This window comes from Lethenteron reissneri, chromosome 23 (genome assembly GCF_015708825.2).
Source record: "Lethenteron reissneri isolate LAM-NWPU_2019-01 chromosome 23, ASM1570882v1, whole genome shotgun sequence".
NCBI classification, from domain to species: domain Eukaryota; kingdom Metazoa; phylum Chordata; class Hyperoartia; order Petromyzontiformes; family Petromyzontidae; genus Lethenteron; species Lethenteron reissneri.
In genome coordinates, this window is record NC_083801.1 from 5,215,451 (window position 1) to 5,236,080 (window position 20,630).

The 20,630-nt window shown below is 41.7% G+C and overlaps 1 protein-coding gene across 3 annotated transcripts in view; it reads left to right on the plus strand.

Moving 5' to 3' along the window:
* The window catches only part of LOC133345872 (retinoic acid receptor alpha-like), a 262,449-nt gene that overhangs the window by 188,703 nt on the left and 53,116 nt on the right, over positions 1-20,630 (plus strand). For all 3 annotated transcript variants that reach the window (XM_061556935.1, XM_061556936.1, XM_061556934.1), the window contains one exon: positions 18,530-18,678. In XM_061556935.1, the coding sequence (XP_061412919.1) occupies positions 18,530-18,678 (149 nt within the window). The remainder of the gene's footprint in view (positions 1-18,529; positions 18,679-20,630) is intronic.

Genomic DNA, 20,630 nt, shown 5'->3' on the forward strand with positions numbered 1-20,630 from the left:
TCTTTAACAATGTTGAACTTCACCGTTGGAAGCTCCTTTGCCAGTAGCAAAATATGATCAGTTTTTTTGCCCTTTTATCTGGCAACAAAACTGACACCTTTTTTATAAGGAGTCATGTTTGCATTGACCACAATACCTGTGGTCGAAATGCAAAAAAAAACACAACTCTGATAATGTATGCACTGTCCTTGAAATTGATTGGTCCACACCCGAGACAGCTTTTTCGAGAGCCTAGTCTCACATGGTGTTGGACCAGATGAGGCCAAAAGGCGGTATTGTGGTCAATGCAAACATGACTCCTTGTAAAAAAGGTGTCAGTTTTGTTGCCAGATAAAAGGGTAAGAAACCAATTATCAAATGTTGAACTTACTGTGCTCTGAACCCCGTGGTACTGATTTGGGTTCCCAGCCACGGCTAACATCAGTGGCAAGTAATATCTGAAACATATGATGGGGGGGGGGGGGGTCCCCCTTCACCAAAGTACACTGATCAGCATGGTGAAGTATGGTGAAATAACCCCCATGACCGATAAGCTGTGGGCAGACATTCATCTAGAAGTGAATTAAAGGGTTGTACATGATTTTAGTTAGTTTCGTAGTATTCAATTTCTGTATTTCAATACAGTACTGTGAAGTTCAAATTGTGCTGCGTATTTAAATGTATTGCCTTGCTTCCGCTGGCTTTACAGCAGTTCACCGAGTTAACTGTGGGTATGTATGATTATGATTATCTTCTTAGCAGCATATTTAAATATGCACTAAGGTACACTAATCTGTGTACATGTCGATTGTTTACTTTCTATGCGTAATAGAAATTTGAAAGTAAAGTATACTTCAATTAGAATGTTATTAACATGTAGGATACATTGCCGTTCACCCCTTAATGTAAAAATGTACTGCTAAATATGGAAATAAATTGTATTTCATTTAATCGGCAAATTGTCGGGAAATGCAATTAACAAAGACTTTATTTATTGCAATTCCCAGGCGATTTTGCAGATGATATAAAACGAATCCTGTAGCCATATTTAACAGTAACAGTTTATTTTAAGTGGTAAAGTGCAATGTTTCTTGCATGTTAATAAAATTGTGGTTAAAGTATACGTGAGGATTGCTGGGCAATGTTTATTTGCACCGTTTTATTGCTTGTGTTTATTTTATTGCAGGCACTAAAGTACGTGCAATACCACAAACACAATAAGCAATAACACACGGCAATAAACATTGGCCAGAAATTCTCAAATATAATTCAAGGACTAACGTTGGTGCAGTAGCTTCTAATTAACCGCCTTAGTTAACTGCATTAACATAAAAATGGACTATCATCGAAAATGTCTACCCGTAATGTTTATCTTTGTGTACATCTTTGTGGCTGTTCAATTATTCCGACGATTCTTGAGCGAGTGTAATAAACCTTCCCACCCTCAGCCCTTGCGTTGGCAAGTGTGGCTCTGTGGATGAGACCATGGCCAATGTCCCCTGAAAGTGTTCACGACTTTGCGTTTGAAGCCTTTTTAACTTTGTATCATCCAAGCGTAATACTTGTTTAATTTTCAACCGGTTCGAAACCGGTAACCGCATAATTTTTGGGGGGTGTGGGGAGGAGGTTTCATTCTCGAACACGAAAAAATGTTGGTTTCGGTTTATGATTTTTGCTGTGCAAAAATAGCGGCTAATGCCAGTATTTCTCTTCGGGTTCGGTTCGATTTCCTCCTGTTAGAGTATATATCTGATGTGTGCGTGTCTTTGTGACCCATACTGAAAGTAGTTTGAATGCCACACTACGGTATTACACGCAAATAAGTGTAACCAGTCCTTTCTGTCTGTAATTATCAACTTACAGGCTTCCTGCTCGCAAACACCAGCTAGGTCTATGATGACCTGGGGTGAAACGGTTTCATAATGAGCTGATGTTGATGTGCTGGAAAGAAATGTGGTTGTGCCCCACTCAAACGTGGATATTTGGACAGCCACTTGTACTCGGGGTTGGTTCTCCATTTCGTGCATAAGCTCTTGTGGCTACAATTTTATTTCTATGGTAATATCCAATTGAATAGTAATGTACTGTATTAATGAAGAATGTTGTTTTATGTTGTATACAGTTTTGTGTACACATTAGAGAATAGTGGCATTTGTATTATGTGCTAAAATGTATTATTGCATATAAATATGGGTTTTGATTCGAAAGGTGTGCACAACACAAGTGACAACTGCTATCGAAACCTGTTTTTGCCATCCTTTAGGTGGACTAGGCCTAAAATGAGTACTGGACAAAATGTTGCATTAGCACTGGAGGTTAAGGCAGCTGGCTGGAATTTTGGCCACACATCAGCATGCTCTGTTGGCCTTAATAGGACCAGGGTGATGCATTGATTCAATGATGCATTCATGAAAATAAATTCTTGACTCAAGCCCATGCAAATAATCTCTTGCTCATGAATATATTATTTTAGATTATTCTGATTGCGTATTGATGACATGCGCCGTGGCGAGATGTTAACTACTTCACCTGGTATGCAGGGTGTCGTGGGTTCGATCCCGACACTGTGTTCATTTGGATTTTTCTCTGGGTCATCTGGTTTTCCCCTCCATATTCATAAACATGCATTTCGAGTATTTGGCTGCTGTAAATTTAAACATGATAAGCCACTTTGTTGAGCTATTATTTGTGGGCAGGTTGCTTCTAAAAAAAGAGCTATATAGCTCAGTGGGCCTTACCTGGTAATATAAAAAATAGTTTGGTGAGTTTTGTTTAATTGTATGTCCATGCGCAGGTCAATGTGATGTGCATTATGGCAAATTTGGATGGAACAAAAATGACTGCGTAGACCAACGAAAATTTCAATATCGATGAAAAAGAAAAACAGTACAAAAATGGAACAATACATTATAAGACAAAAATAATAAGGTACACATCGGTTATAGAATGGCACATTATAGGTAGAAATGAAGGCTGAACTGACCTCAATTCGGACGATATGGTGGGAAGGAGACTGTAGGGAATTCTGGAGGATTATCTGCAGTGAGATAATCTTTTAATGGTGAATTTATATATTTATTTTGCAACCGGATTTAAGGAGAATGTTGTTATTTTGAATCATTGGTGATGAATAGTATCATAACTAAATAAAAACACATTTTTTTCATTGACTATAACTGAAAAAAACCAGACTCGATTCAACAATCTAATCGTCAATTCTTTATGGAATCCTGCAGATGTTTGTATTGAGCCACAATGAGCTAATCATTATGTTCATGAGCGAGTATGAGTGTTCCCCTCAATATTATGTTAACACGTATGACAAAGCAAACTTCACACCTTCCAATGGCTCTGCCGGCTGTTATATTCTTCTTTCATTTTTACAGTGTGTACTGTGAGTGTATATTTTGCAATGTGCATCACTGTGGTTACAAAATTTAGTTCAAAGTCAAATGCCAAAGTAATATTCATATATAAATGATGAATACTCGACAATATATGGAAAGAGATCACTTTGTTTTACACACAGATGTCACTTGGTGGAAACATTTCTCCGGCAGAATTTTCCAGGAAAGATTACTTATTCCTCCAAATAAATCTGGAGTCGTTGGCACCATTCTGCACTTCATATAGCAGCCAATAATCATTAGCTTGGGGAGAGGCAATGACATTCTGCCCACGGATGTCGTGCCAGCTCCACTTACAGACAGAGCTGACCAATCATGCTCCAGTGTGTCGGTTACACACTTGCACAAACACACCTACAAATGTGTGCCGGTGGTTCCATTTCCGGCAGATTCGCACATTGATAATGCTAATGGTGGAGCAGGTAAGTTATTTTTTTCTCTCCACAGGCATCGTTAACATTGTGATAACAAGCATGGCACTTGATAAGAGATATTCGCAATGGTGTATGTTTACAGAATAAAAAAAATATCCTCCTAAAAATCACAGATGGCTTTGCAAATGTGAGAACGACTATGATGATGGATAGAGATAAAGATGTTGATGCAGTTGACCTTGACAAAGCATACATATGCACACACACACACGCATCTACCATATAGCTTTACAGACTCGAGAAAAAGTAGATGATATGAATGAACACCTGTTAAGGTCGGCATCTCACAGGTGCCTGTGAGGGGCTTGCTTGGCCATCATTTAACTCTGCCTCCTTTGACCAAACATTCCACTGCAGGCGCTTCTGAAGTGTTCACACCGAGAGGCATTCCTGATGTACAGTTTCATCGTACAGCCATGATTGCCTTGATACTCGAAGAGGCATTTTTTAAGAATATTATATCTTCATCAAGTTCATTAACTACGTTAACATAGTTGTTTTAACATCGTCATCATCATCTGTGTGTTTGTACATTTTACCACGATATACACCTTATTCCAGGAACAAAAAAACACGTTCTAAATTTGTGGCTCACTTTTTGCAACGTTTTCAGAATACTGGTCAAACTTTGCTTCATCGATAGGACGGAATGTGTTGTGGAAAGTACCCAGAATGCTCTTCAAGTGGCCATGCTCCCAAATTTTGATTTACAAAAACACGTCCTAAATGCGTGGCTCACTTTCTAAATTTGCAGCTCACTTTCTGTGATAATGCCACTGAATGTGACTTAAATAATGGGTTTCCTAATAGAGAGACTGCCCCCTGCGATGTTAAACTATTTCACATTTAAACGGGGTCTTTCATATGGCACAATGGAAGTTTCCAGTGTATTGGTTGTGGAACATGTGGATAATCTTCTACGCTAACGCCGTCACACAGGGGATGTCACATCCTCTGCTGGGTGCTTTAGCCGAGTTGCCGGTTGTTGTCCTGACATTCGACTTGTCAGATTGTGACATCGCAGTTGTCTTGTTGGTGTGATTGACATCTGTTTGTTTATTGGCAGGAGTCGTCATGGTTATTTGGTAAAGGGGTGGTTTATTTAATTAAATAAAACAAGGAATACTGCTGTTTCTTTCACGTTGCACCTATCATATTCGGTGTATTGGCATGATCGGTATTTTTGGGCAACAGGATCTTGGAGTAGACCTATAAAACAGGAATCTGGCCTCTCCTCTTCAAGAGCACGAGATCAACGCTGTACATTTACTTTAACAGCAAGATCAACGCTGTTAAAGTGCGTTACAAATAAGCAGACAATATGCCTCCTTCCCGTTTCTTTGTATCCACATTAGAAACTAAATGTACTTTTTAAAAGTCCCATCGGCGTCACAGCTTTCTTTCTGTATTTGTTGGTGTTTTAAAGCCTTGGCTTAATACAAATTCTTGACCGGTATGGATATTTAATGTCTCATGAACCATGTGGCCTTTGGGTGGTGTCAAAGTACTCGAGTTTCCTTATGTGGAAATTCTAATATGGAAACGGGGCATTTTGTCTGATTTTATTTCATTGCTTATATTCTGCACACTGCTCATGATTATTCTGTGTCAGAGTTATTTGATCAACTACAAATTGTGCTATTGTCAGTTCCTTTCGTCCTTTCACTGCCAGGCTAAGATCTCAAAACGAAGAGATAAGTAATTTATCCTTGCCTTGGCAAGCAGCAAGGCACCAGGGTCGGGGCGCAATTCCATCAGAAATACACAAAGTAGGTGGGCCGTGCTTGGTTGAGAAGCTCACAGAACTTTTTCAAGCATGTGGAGTCAAGGAGTTTATTCCCCAGGAGTGTAAGGACACTTCAGTTGTTCACCTCTATAAAAGGAAAGGAATTGTCAAGCCTATGACAACAACCGGGGCATCTCACAACTCTCAGTCGTCGGAAAAATCCTGCTCAATCACTTGATATGCATATAGATCATGAGCTCCTACCTGAGAGCCAGTGTGGCTTAATAGCAGATTGGGGAACTGCCGAAATAATCTTTTCTGCCCGTTAACTCCAGAAACAACGTTCGGAGCTAAACCGGGATATATATACTCCATATTTGTCATCCTGACCAGATCGACTGAGGCCTTCGACACGGTGTGTCATGAGGGCCTGTGGAAAATGATGGCCAAATTTGGCTGTCCAGAAAATTTTATAAAAACGGTGAGGCAATTCTGTGACGGCATGCTTGCCCAAGCTTTTAATGAGCCTCCAGACCCCTTCCCAGTCGCCAAATGGAGTCCAGCAAAAGGCTATCTGCTAGTGCCCAACCCACTTCAGAACAATGTTTTCCGACATGCTTCCTGATGCCTCCTCCTTTGGACCTTCCTTCATCCATCGCTCCGGTGCCACACTGCCATGAGCTCCCCCGTACCCACTCCTCCGGAGAGAGAGCAGCCGTCTTTAGAAGAAAGCAGCAAGTCAGAGAGCGAGGAAGACGCTGTAGATCTAGATGACAATTTCAGAGGTGGAGCTGAGGAGGGAAACCCATACTACCCAAACCAAAAAGACCTCAACGACTTGATCAGAGATTTTGTTCTCACCAAGTCCAATGCCGAGCTTTTGACGTCTAGGCAGCGGAACTTGTTGGATAAAAGTGTGCAAGTAGCAGATTCGAGGAAGTGTCACCAACCTTTTTGCAGCTTCTTCACCCGTCAAGATGGGCTCTGCTTCTGCCACAATGTGACCAATCTGTTTGAGGCAATCGGAATCGCCTGTTACCAGAATGAGTGGCGACTCTTCATTGACAGCTCATCCAGGAGCCTCAAAGCCGTGCTGCTCCATAATGGTAACAAGTACCCGTCTCTTCCCCTGGCTCACTCGGTGCACCTCAAAGAGGATTACAACAGCATCAAGACCTTGCTGGACGCCTTGAAGTATGATGAGTACGGCTGGGAGGTCATCGGAGACTTCAAAATGGTGGCATTCCTGATGGATCTCCCAGGCGGTTTTACCAAGTTTCCCTGCTATCTTTGTCTTTGGGACAGCAGGGACACCAAGGTGCACTACCACAGACGGGACTGGCCACAGCGGACCGAGTTCTCTGTGGGGAGGAACAACGACAAGTGGGAGCCACTGGTGGACCCCCGGAAGGTGCTAATGCCACCACTGCACATCAAATTGGGCCTTATAAAACAATTTGTCAGAGCTGTAAATAAGGAGTTTGCAGCCTTCAAGTACCTTCAAGACTTCTTCCCTAAGCTGTCTGAGGCAAAGGTCTAAGCCGGTGTTTTCGTCAGACTACAAAGAAGATCCTGGAGTGCAATGAATTCCCCAAGAAGCTCACTAGTAAGGAGAAAGCGGCTTGGAATAGCTTTGTCGCAGTGGTTCGTGGCTTCCTGGGCAATCACAAGGTCGAAAACTATGTGGAGCGGGTTGAGACTGGTGAAGAACTACGGCACAATGGGCTGTAGGATATCCCTCAAAGTCCATATCCTTGATGCTCATCTTGATAAATTCAAGAAGAACATGGGAGTGTACTCGGAGGCGCAAGGCGAGCGCTTCCAACAGGATGTACTGGACTTTGAACGTCGTTACCCAGGACAGTATCACGAGAACATAATGGGAGACTACATTTGGGGGCTGATTCGTGAAAGTGATTTACAGTATAATCGTAAATCTTGAAAAACTGCTCGCTTCTAAATCTTTCATAGTAATTTTTTGTATTTCTTTAGTATAAATACACGTTAATTTTTATTCATGTTTATTTTTTCCGACTTTATGTGAACGAAAAGACATAATTTGGCCCGTTTTCTCATTGAAAATAGGTAAATTTCAAAATATCACTGTCATGGTCACAAAAGCAAAATTTGTGGGGAGTAATAGCCATTTTCTATACTTTTTAGTCATACACAATTACGAAATAACACTTACTACCCAGAAACAAATTGTGTTACATAGTGTAATGATGCCAGCGTAAGCATCGGGTTCCCTACTGATGGCAAACTCTTCAACGTGTGGAGACTCCCAAGCCAGAGCCAAAGTGCAGGAGGTGGTTGTTAGGTAACAAGTGTGCTAAATACTTTCCGAATTGTAAATGCAGCACAGTGTCACTTCATTTCTCCACTGCAAGTGTAGTGATGGTACAGTATATCCGCCAATAGGGGGATAGAGCGCTGAACAGGGTGAAGGAAAGGCGCGGAGATGATCCAGGGTCGAGTATAATGACGGTATATCCGCCACTAGGGGAATAGAGCACGCAACAGGATAAAGGGGGGCGCAGAGATGATCGAGGGTCGATTGAGCGAGTAAAGTTCGGTGGGTCGGGTCACGTCGTCGGGTCGTGGAGCTGCAATTGCCTCGTGTATCGGGGATTACGTAGTGACAAGGACGTCTACACCAATTATAGAACCAGCTCCAAAAAGGTCCTGATTAAAGGAAGCGTTAATAAACGGATTGCCTCCAACGACGTAGTGTGTGTCTTCATTAAGAGCACTACACATGCAATAATCAGCATCAAAAAGACTGAGGTCATGCACCAGCCTACCCCTAGGGAAGCAGTTTGCTGGAACCAACCATCGTTGTCAAGGGACAGAAGCTTGTTGTTGCTGATAGGTTTACTTGTTTGGGCAGCACCCTCTCCGAAGCCATTCATGTTGACGAGGTCAATGACGGAATTACCAAGGCTGGTGTAGCCTTTGGCAGACTGCGGCCAAGTGGGAACAAAGAGGCATTAGCCTTTGAACCAAGTTCAAAGATTACAGAGCTGTCATCCTACCCACCCTGCCGTATGCCTCTGAAATGTGGGACAGCCTATAACCGCCATGCCAAGAGGCTGAATCGTTTATACATGATGTGCTTGCGAAGACTACTCAAGATCAGATGGCAGGACACAATTCCTCGCCCTGGCAGACTTGCTAAGTATTCGTGCTGTGCTGAGGAACGCTTCAAGAACACCCTCAAGTGTTACGACATAGATCCCGGGACATGGGACAGCATTGCACAGGGCCACTCCACCTGGTGCAGCTCACACACAGGAGGATAGAAGTTTGCAAATCAAGAATTGCCAGACTTGTCCTCCTATGGGCTCAAATTATTGTGTCCCAATGTACAGCAGCCGGTCCTTTCGTGTCCAGATTTGACTCATCAGCCATATCTGGACTCACCGCAACCAACCCCTAACCGTGGTCTGATGTCATGGTCCCCATCGATTACGATGGACTAACAACAAGGCATCAACTTTGGCACTAATGACTGGTGTCAGAATGCCCTCTGATGACGACCTAATCCCGTTTATTGGCTTCACCTTCACTCTATCGCACACTGATATCATCAACATCAGCCGTGATCAATCCACAGACGAAGAAGTTTTTCTCGAAGTTGCCGCCGCCATCCCTCTTGACCCAACAACGTCGTACTTGGCACAAGCACTCAAGCCGGTCTCATCACTGCATCTCCACGGTGGACGCCCTCGTGGGCGCTTTCGCTCCTGGGCCCTTTCCATCCTTTGGCTGCCACTCATAAGTTATTCTCGCCTAACTGTCCATCCATCCCTTCTCGCAACGTGTCCTAGCAATGAATTAACAGTAAATGTGTACGTTTGGAATCAGGGGCATATCTTCTATTAACATTTGCTCCTCTCTTATCGTCTCGATTCCAAGCAAGCATCTTCGCATCCTAATTTGTAAACTTTGGATCTTTGTTCCCACCCTCTTCGTCACTGACCTTGTTTCTGATCCGTATGTTGTAGCAGGCAATACCTGCACTGCTTGAACACTCGTTCCTCTATATCCATGGGACCTTTTTAACCTACACCCGAGACGGCCTACTTTTATGGCCTTGTCTCATCACTGCATTCAAAGACAATACCTTTATAATCAGAGCACGTTTTTTTCCATGTTTTTCTGAAAATACGTGTGGTTTATGCCGACTTGATGCCTTGCAAAAGGTATCTATGTGGTGTTTGAACATCTTAACACGCCTGTTTAATTGCCATAAATGGTAAAACTCGTCACATACAGCGCTCTCTGCCCACTACAATAAAAAATGTTTTGCTGTTGGTTGTCCCACCTGATGATGGAAGCTTGTGTTGCCTCCGAAACGTCGTGATTTAGTTATTTTTGTTTTTATTTTATTTTCACCTATGTGACTTTACCGAAAGAACCTTGGAGTATGGTAAAACCTATTCTTATTTTTCATCCTATGCGTTGGCTCCTTGTTGTCCAAACTGATTCCGATGCAGACTCGGGTGAAAGTGCGCAGTAAATGAGAGAGTGAAAAGCGTGCTCGTGAGCCAATTCGGTGTCCGATTGGCCTGGTCGGGCTCCAGTGGGAACACACAGACACACGCTGGGCCAGCACGCTCCCCAGTGGTCATGAAGAACGTGGCACTAATGATTTACGCATCGCGTTCGCCAAGGCAGTCGCATGAAGATATGCAACGTTGACTTTGAAGGCTCTCAAAAAAAAATGTTGCATTGAAAACAAGATGTAAGTGTACTATATTTTTACGATGCTGTAATAAAACCAGACTTAGAAAGGTTATAGTTGTTCATACATCTTGACTTCTTTGAATTACAATATTAAACTAACCCATCGAAGGTCTCGCGCGTTACATAATATTTTGAATAACCTAAGATTGATTACACTCCTAAAGTTCAATTTGTGCACTTTTAACTTGGCTTATTAATGGGTTATTATTTTATGACAAGCACTCATTGACTGAAGTGTACTATGTCCAAGTATGCACCTGGGTAGTTCCAAGGGCAGATATTCTTGTGTTGTGGCTGACTCGTCACATGTGATGTGTAGGCACTTTAGCAAATTCGCTTTTTGCTCTAATGCCAGTGTTGTTAAGATGAAACGAATATTAGTTTTACATTCCAGTAATGGAATAGTAAACAAAAACACTTCAAGAGGAAGATGTATATTTCTGCTCGGTCATATCACATTTGCCCTACATATTTTTGGTAAATCTTTGATTTTATTGAATGCTGTATAGTAATAATAGCTTAATGCACATTTTATTGTCAATATAAAAATAACCTTACACTTTGGTAAAACAATGAACTAGTTTGCATGAACGTTCACGTTTATTATTTCTAGTTTGATGTCCTTTCTAACTACTGTAGTGTTAATTTCATTGACATATTTCTTGCTCGATTATATTTATTTCACCATGCAGGAATTATTGCGACATGCGACCAATGGCGGTGCACGCTTGTAATGCAATCCTTAAGGGGCATGATTTATGGATCATGTATACATCACTATGTGCATGAGAGACGCATCTGTGAGCTTCCTTCAAGGAGGCATGACGTCAAGTAAATGATCTCAAATTTAGTATAAATTTCATCAGACATTTTGGTGTTCTCCCACACGTAAAGCATTGAATGAAAATTGGCGAAAAATCCAAAGCAAGTACCCTTCTGAAAAAAATCATAATACTCGGTTAAAACTTTCCTACAAATAAAGGACTACTGCTGCAATGTTACCACATGTGGTTGTAATTGCTGTGCACTGAACAGAGCAGACTTGTGGAAAATGTTCTCAACCAAAAAAGAATGGAAATTTAACACATTTGTTTTTTAAATGTTTAGGGTTATGAGAGCTGGAAAATGTTGTAGCAAGGTTTACATTGCCAATATTTGGAAGCACTTGACAGTTTGCACAAGTTGACAAAACAATTTAGTTGGTAACACACCTGAAAATAGATCTCGCCAAAAATCAAAACGAAGGGAAGCATTATTGCTTGAATGGGTCTGACAATAAATATATATGCGCAGGAATATAATGATAATTTAACGTATGGACACAACAAGGTTATCTTTTACACTATGAGACCTCTTTTACCAGTAGTAAAATATTGTAATAGGTTTTTACCCTTTTATCTGGTACAAAAACTGACACATTTATACAAGGGATCATGTTTGCAATAACCACAACACAAGCAGTCAAAATGCAAACAAAAAGAAACAACTCTGATAATGATAATGTATGCACTGTCCTTGAAGTTGATTGGTCCACACCCGAGACAGCTTTTCTTAGAGCCTAGTCTCCATTGGTGTTGGACCAAATGACGCCAAAAGGCGTACAACTAAAAAAACAGCGCACTATCAGAGTATTGAGAGCTCGAGGTAAGCATTTACACCGAGACCTCCTTTACCAGTAGCAAAATATAGTATTAGGTTTTTACCCTTTCATCTGGTCCAACGCCAATGGAGATTAGGCTCTAAGAAAAGCTGTCTCGGGTGTGGACCAATCAACTTCAATGACAGTGCATACATTATCATTATCAGAGTTGTTTCTTTTTGTTTGAATTTTGACTGCTTGTGTTGTGGTTATTGCAAACATGATCCCTTGTATAAAGGTGTCAGTTTTTGTACCAGATAAAAGGGTAAAAACTTATTACTACTACTAAGGTTATCTTCATCAACAATGTGTTAAAAATATGGAACACTGAAAACTGTTACGAACAGAAGCTTGACAACTAGTGTTTAGACATAACTCGCACACGTGAATCTATGCATTTATGTAGACAAATCACAGTGCACACGTATGCAATGGTGGAAACTTGAATAAAGCTGAACAAAAATGTCACGTTATTAATAACCATGTTTAAATAGGTTAACTGTATGAAAAGGTATTGTAATCATGTCATCAGCATAAACATTACAAATCCAGGCAGTATGCCTTATGTTTTTTTTAATACGTCACAACATTCTCAGTTTTTTAACGAATACTCTCATTTTGCAAAAATGCAGTGGTAATCTGTTGATTTGCTCGTAACGTATTCATTTATTGGCACATCTGCAGTCAAAAATAATACCAATAAAAGTGCCTTTTTTACCTTATTTACACCAGCAATGTAAAGATGTGCTTTTGTCATATACTGCAACTGGAGGAAACGAATTCGGGGGTGCCTAGAATTTGAACTTTAGTGTGTCATTACTGTAGAACAGAGTGCTGCTTTTATGTCTCAAAATATGGTATGAGGCAACACCTGTAATGGATCTTCTGGGGTTGCAGAGAGCACGGAGCTGTTTTTGCCAGCAGCTGGCTCTGGTTAGAATGCGTGTTCAAAAGCAGGAATTGTGTGTAGGCTTGCAGTGGGGCGTGTGTCTGTGTGTGTGTGCTGGCTCCCTCCACTTGGCCCAGAGTTTGCCACATTGCCTAACTTAGTAGCGTCCCAGTGGGGGCCCTCAAATGCTGGCCCTTTGTGGAATAGCATTGCACCACAGGGACTCTGGCTGGATGGACTATGATTTGCCATGCAGCTGGCCCATCAAGCCGAGCTGGGCTGCCAATATTCACACCGTTAACATCAAAATGTTTATTTGAAGTTGCACAGTGAGACTACAAAGACACCACACTGTTTAACAAAAAATAAAAATAAACGGCAGACTCGTGGCGTACTTTTTTTCGTGATGTATGTTTCATTCTGTGTATATGTATTTTGTTCGCGGATTTGATTGATGAGCATTTTTAATGGTATTAGCCAAATAATTAATTGTTCATAACCTGACTATAGAGTTTTTTCTGAGTAACAAGGTGTCATAATTTTTAGAAGGGTTTGTCCTGCTACAAACTAAATTTTTCATTGTTTTATTGTATTGTTTAAGCAATACCGCAAAATAAATTTGTATTCAAGTAAAATCTGTAATTAAAATTTTCTCTCTAGTTTTTGCTAATATAAAATAAAAGTAATGAATTTCAACAATCTGTGTTTTGAATGTAAAGAAAAAGTTTGAAACGTTTATATGTTGGACATAAGCAATATGTTTGTACATGAGTGATTCATTTTTTGTAAGTGTATTTCAAGGGGGTCGATTGAGTTATCAATGGGATCTGCATTTCACGGGTGTCTGTCCGAGTCATTGAAATAATGTTTTTTTTCCAGAATCACTGAGCAGAGCTGCTCATGAGTGGGCCCCGTGCCATCATATAATACCTTGGCCTCTTCACTGCCTCTTGTTGGTACTGATGATTTAATTTCAGGGTCTTTTTTTTGCCTTTTATAACTAATCAGATTGTGGCTGAAGCTTCTAACTACAAGGCCTAAAACATGGTGGAACAAAGCTCTCCTATCCCGCATTCATGGGGAATGGAGAGTGCCGTGTTTATCAAATATGCCGGTTGTCTGAGAGTTCGACTTATGGTTCACCAACATTTTCCAAGTACATACAACTTTTCAGGAAAGAAGCTTCGTATTGACTGATATAAGAAACAATATACTCTTTTACAGACGTACTCGGCAGTCAGTTGTAGAGCATTTTAGCATTCTAAGGTGGTTAGCACGGTTGGCTACGTGCGGCATGAACATAAATTCAGTTCAACATAAATATATTAGAGTACAGTCAGTACACAGCAGCACAATACTGGCACGTACACACTGCCGCTAGCGCCACCACTCGGCAGCGTCATGAAGCTTCCGTAAACAACAGATCTATGATGGGATGGCTGTCGGAATTGTCCTGGATATGTGAAGGAAGATCCGCATTGCCGTAGATGACAGATGGGGTTAACAGAGCATTCTAGATGGTCAACTGGCAGATAACAAAAGCTTTTTCTATCCCGTGATTCTTGTTATAAGCCAATTCATTAGGCAACCTTTGCTTTCGAACGTAGTAAATATATTGTGTCACATTGTATCGTGATTTCGCATCTTTGTATATTTCTTCGTGGTGTTATTGGCCCGTTTACCCAGGAACGCTTCGCTGAGTCTCATGACTCGTTTCCAGTTGGGTTTCTTCCAAGGTTTAGCAGCAGCAGGAGTAGGCGATAATTACCACGTAGATTCCAAGTGAGTAATTTGCGGGTGATTTTTCCAATTTTGTCCCATGACACCGGCACACAATGGCCTACTGTTAACGAATTGCGGCATGGGATCCTTAACATCCACAGTGAAGCAGACGACGCATGTGTTTTTTACGGATAATACACCTGCAGTGTTAATTAGTCGTTAGCCTCCACCACCCGACAGCCAATTACTAAGGTTTGTCACGTAAAATGTGCCAATTAGTTTCTACTTAAGCCCACCCATGTGTTGGAGAGTAAACCCACAACATTTATAATTTGAGTACTGTGCTGTTTCGCTGGTAATTGCATCCAGCTTCATCAGGCAAATGTTGCCAGAATTGCAGTGCAGCATTGATGATGATCACCTGATCACCATCAATGTTGTGGATTTATTCTCCAACACACCAGTGGTGTTGAAGTAGTAATTAATTGGTTTTGTTTACGTGACAAACTTTATTAACTGGTTGTGTCGGGTGGTGGTGGGTTAACAACACATTTTTACTTACGCGATCTAACAAAAAAAAACATTATTAGGAATAATATTGGTCGCGAAAGCCTACGCGTCAAACAGTATTAATTAGGGTGTCCGCTGGAGTTGAACTGCCCAGCAGTGGCAGAGTACCGCTAGGCAATGTCCGCCGCCCTTATGCGGTGCATGCCTATATTTTAGTGCTCTGTAAGTGGGATGAATGGATCACACACATGCTGTAATACTTTCAACTTGTAGGGGAGTGAGGTAGTCAGTACGTTTGATTAATGCAAGTCATGTTAGTTGCTGACCTATCTATATACATTTTAAACATCCCCCAGTATGCATGGATTTCTTTTGGTCTCAGATTTTACACAAATAGAAAACATTTAATAAGGGATTAGCTAGGCAGGATATTTCTGGAAAAAGTGTTGACTTGGTGAGGCTTATCTAAGTAAAGTACAATAACTATAAAACGATTATAAAATAATTAAAATCGGTACGCACAATATTTTTTTGCAAAGCCGATGATATCTTATTTAAAAAAATCCAATAATTACTAAATCTCATTCACACATACTTACATTACTTCATCCGCTTGTATAATACCCATTGATTTGATGCTGACATGGGCCAAAGAATGGTTAGTATATCGACATTGTATTATTAACACAGTAACTTTTGATACATTTATACTTGCTATTCAAAGAAGACAAAGAGGACAAACCGTACCTCTCCATAACAAAGGCTCACCCTCTTAAGCCTCACCTTACCATATGAATAAAAAGTGTGCCGTACTTGGCCCTTCCCCCCTCTCCAACCATTATATATACGGAGTGGTAGCTCTTGCAATCTCTCATTTACTTGATACAGCTGTCGTGGCTGTGACGGTTCCACCTGAAGACGGAAGCTTGTGTTGCCTCCGAAACGTCGTGATTTTTATTTTATTTTACTTTTATTAATTTCAATGTTTTACCTACGTGACTTTACCGAAAAAACCTAAGAATAGGACAAACCAGCTTTACACCTTGTGCTCTGATAGAAATTCAAGCCGCAGTGCAGCACTGATGATGAGGCTCGTGCTCGCGTTGCAGATGAAGCTCATTCAGTGCAAACTCGCACTCTCTTCGACGCATTTGTCAACGCCAATTAGCTTGCTGATGGGGCAGTTTCATTGCTTGCTTCTTGGGTATGCCCAGGGCCAAGGGCATGAGCTTTATTGAGGTTAAGAATAGCGTCGGTATTTTGCCAGTCACAAGATGTTATAACAGTGTCCAAAACCTGCACATCATGTCAAATAAACCTGGCCAGCTGTATAGTCCTGGACCAGCTAATGTGTGGTTCCCTGTGAGATACTGAACATGAGCATAGAATATCCATCCACGATGGATGGCAACCTTTTATTATATTTTACGGAATGTCCACCATTGGTTTCAGGGCTGTGAATGGAAATTGCCACCATTCCGTGGTCAATTGAGCCATGAAATACTTTAACTTGAGGTTTGTTTTATTTTTGCTTTAGGAGCATCACCGGTGGGGTTTATGGGGCATATTAAAGTCACCAGTAATGATGCTCAGACTCCAATAATCAATACAAATTGGACCCTTGACTTGTGCGAGTTTCTCATGCAGACCTTTTCAGGAACATGGTTCCCATTCACGTGGCACCAGTGCAAGCTGCTGAGCCTTTCGTAGACCCCAAATGTGTGGGAAAGTGTGGTAAGTGCACTGTGTGAGCAACTCGGTGATCTGAGTTTCGGCTCCTGGCCACAGCTGACGCTAGTCCCGCAAAGACCCACGTGGTCAAGTTTGGTCAAACTACCCCCATACATGAGATGGCATGAAGAGACCCTTCATCCAGAGGTTGATTGGCAAAAGGCTGAAAATCATCGGTGATCATTACATATTCGATTGGCATGTACTGTACAGTACGTAGCAATCAACTGCCCTGCTGTGAAAACTTGGCAGGAATCTCCTGAAGAGTTGTCACACTCATTGAGGGTTTGCTGGTTAAACGAGTATAAGAACAATCACAATACATGAATAATTAACCAAAGCTATTAATGTATCAAATTGCATGTTTATTTAAATTGCCTGTCTGCTATGCATTGTGAAATTTTTGTTGAGATTAATGATTCAAATTGCCAAGCTATTATGGCATTCTGGAAAGCACAGAACAAGCTGTGTAAACCAACAACTAAATGTTCATGATGTTCGTGTAACAAGATATAATTTCATGACATATAGTCTTATTGACTTGGCTCCAATGATTACAGAGATACAGTTGAGAGCCTCTTGACATTTATACATGCAGAACCATTGACAAACAATGTGCTGAAATGTAACAACCTGATGTTCTAACTACGCATTAGACGACTGAGTTCCGCCACTGTGGCGAGATGTTAACCATCTCGCCTGGTATATAAGATGTTGTGGGTTCGATCCCTACCCTGACGCCTGTATATTTCGAGTTTGCATGTTCTCCCCGTGGTCGTGTGGATTTTACTCCGGGTTTTCTCTCCGCATTTAGACACATGTGTTTAGAGTATTAGGCTGCTATAAATGTCCACGTGATAATTCACTTCGTTGAGCTATCATTTGTGGCCAGATCGCTTCTGAAAAAGAGCTGTATAGCTCAGTGAGACCTTAGCTGCTAAAATAAAACCTCGTTTAGTTTTTCATAGTTTAGCTTTTGTACGCGTGGATTTTAAGATAATTAGATTAAAACAATGGCACGGGAATTTATTTTATTTCGTGCTAAGGTTTCATGCATTTAATTTGTTTATACTGAAATAGAAATTTGAAGCCTCCATAAAATTCTGAAACTCCAGCATGTGAAGATGATTATTTGCAAAGCGTTGTATTGCTTCCAAATAATTCTATTCACTGCCTATAAAATGTCAGTTATTACCCACAAGAACTCATTCTGTTCCTCCATTTCCAGTACTCGTCTGTGGGAGGGTTATACAAATCTCGCCTATCTTGCATTAATTTCCAGAGTATCATTCTCGCAACTACAGGACTTTCCCCAATAGCCTGTATGCAATAAGTGGTTCTTTGTCTTTAAAACACATCCAAAAAGAGACAGACACATACGATGACCCCCCCCCCCCACCCCACCGTAGTAGTGTATAGAATGTTTCAGATAATGCTGGTTAGCGAGCACCTATTGTGGCCAGCATAGCACATGAGCGTGCGGTGTGGACAATACTAACCCCTTGGCTGCCTTTGGCTCCCCAAGTGCTGATGTTTACACACCCACTGGGTATTTATTTCAGGCTGAGTCGCCATAGGGGTGGCCCAAGAGAACAGCGGAGCTTCTGGGTTACGCATCCGTCGAGGCACACGGCAGTAAACCGTGTGTGCCGTGCGCGGTGACTTCGACCAAATCTAGTGCCTGCGTTGTGTATCTTTATTATTGACATGCAGCGTGTGGTGGCGCCTCGTGTTGTTTCTTAGCGGCAGAGTCGCAGAGCACGAGCTCAGAAGAGCACTCGCCAAGCCCAGCGTCGCCGCCGCCGCCGCCTCGTGCCTACAAGCCCTGCTTCGTGTGCCAGGACAAGTCATCGGGGTACCACTATGGTGTCAGCTCTTGCGAGGGATGCAAGGTGAGCTTGGGGTCTAAACTAACTCTGGCAATTTTAACTTTTTGTTTTTTAGTATTCCAGGTAAGGCCACACATAGCTATGTAGCTCTTTTTCAGAAGCGTTCTGGCCACAAATTACCGCTCAAAGCAATGGCTTCTCACGTGGAAATGTATAGTGGCCAAATACTCCTTAAGGCGTGTTTTTTATATGTGGAGGGGAAAACCGGAGGACACGGAGAAAAATCCACGCAACCACAAGGAGAACATGCAAACTCCACATGTACGGGCATCGGGGTGGGATCGGGACCCATGACCTCCTGCATACTAGGCGAGGTAGTTCACATCTCTCCACAGCCTGCTTGCCACAGCCATATCTATGCAGGGTGTAGCAGATTGTCAGCGAGAGGACTGTGCATTCTGTCACGTGTGCCTGATGGTGTTCTGTTGCTCTATGCCAAAGAGCGAATTAAATTGGAAAGTGCTCAAGTAAATAAGTGAGCGCGAGAGTTAGCTTGCGTAAGTTTTGCCACCTAATCTCTTAATCCGAATGAAATATTACGTACGAGGAGCAATTTTGGGATGTCAAGGATTGTTTTTAGATGACACTGGTCCACACGATAGAATTGTGCTTGCAGCAATGTCGGTGACCATGAGGAGCACCACCCAATGCGCTTGAGTTTGGGGACACATTCGAATTTTGTTTCTTTTAATAGATGCCAAGTTCACCCACTCGCATTGCATAATAGATGTTACATAACGACAAAGCTGTTGTTTACCATGCGCAGGCTGCTGGGGAAAGGTCAATTATTAACGCCGATGGTTGTGTGGTCAACAGTACGCCTGGTGGCCTTTCTCTTATTTTAGGCTGAGTTGATCTTGGGGTGATCCAGATCAGGTTCACATACCAAGTGCCAGTGATGTTCTTGGCCAGGTATCAGACCTAAGTTGGCAAGATCATTGTCAAATAGCCATTGCTCCTCAGCAACCGCACACTGCAGCCGATGCACTACGTTGCTAGGGGCTTTTTGTCATATTGAGAATTATTAAGGTGGCCTTGATTTAATTTCACGATGCGACAATACACACATTTGGAGTACGTCTCATTATATTGGTTTCCCATAACTGTGATTGTATTTCACATTCTGATTGTATTGTTTTAGTGCTTTTATGTACTTCCATTAAACACATTTTTCTTAAAGGTTGTTCAGTTGCCAGTTCACTCAAGACAATCCCTCCTATAGCCACTGACTACAACTTTACAATCTGCACTGCTTGTGACGCACATGCCGTCGGTTACACATGACTTAATTTAGTAATTGTGGTAGTGGTGAGATTTTTGCGTACGCTTTGTAAACACATTTGTGAGCCCATTTTTACCAGCACGGTGTCCATCTCATTGACAAGAGGAGTAAGAAGCCAAACAGATGATGAAGTTCACGCTGGTAAACAAAGTCATTGCCAAAGAACAAAACCTTATCAATTTTACACGTCAGCCTAAAGCGCACTGCAGTCAACACGTCACAGCTAACACTGCATTGTGGACTTGCGTACACTGCATTGTTGTGCTACTTGACAATCTGATGGTTATGATAATAAAGCGCAGGATCACGCACTAGCAGCAGAGTTCAATGTGAGAATATGTAGAGAGCTTGGTCCTTTGTCCTTCTGGCTGTAAAGTTTTCCTTCACCACATAACTGCATAGGCATGCAGAGGTTTGGAAGCGTTTAACCTAATTGGGGTGCCTTTGTGGGATGGGAAGGGGATTTTTTTGTATAGCTTTCATGTCCTTTTCCAAAACAGAAGGCAGTGATTAGCCATGGCCTGAAGGTTGGGGGCTGCAAAAAGAAAAGTAATATAAGGTAGAGGAGACTTAATACACAACATTTTGTTCTGATACAATTGCTGTTTTGGTAATTGAAAACACAGCCTTGCATTTGGCTGACTTGATATTGTCTCCGCCATTCTGTGTGAGC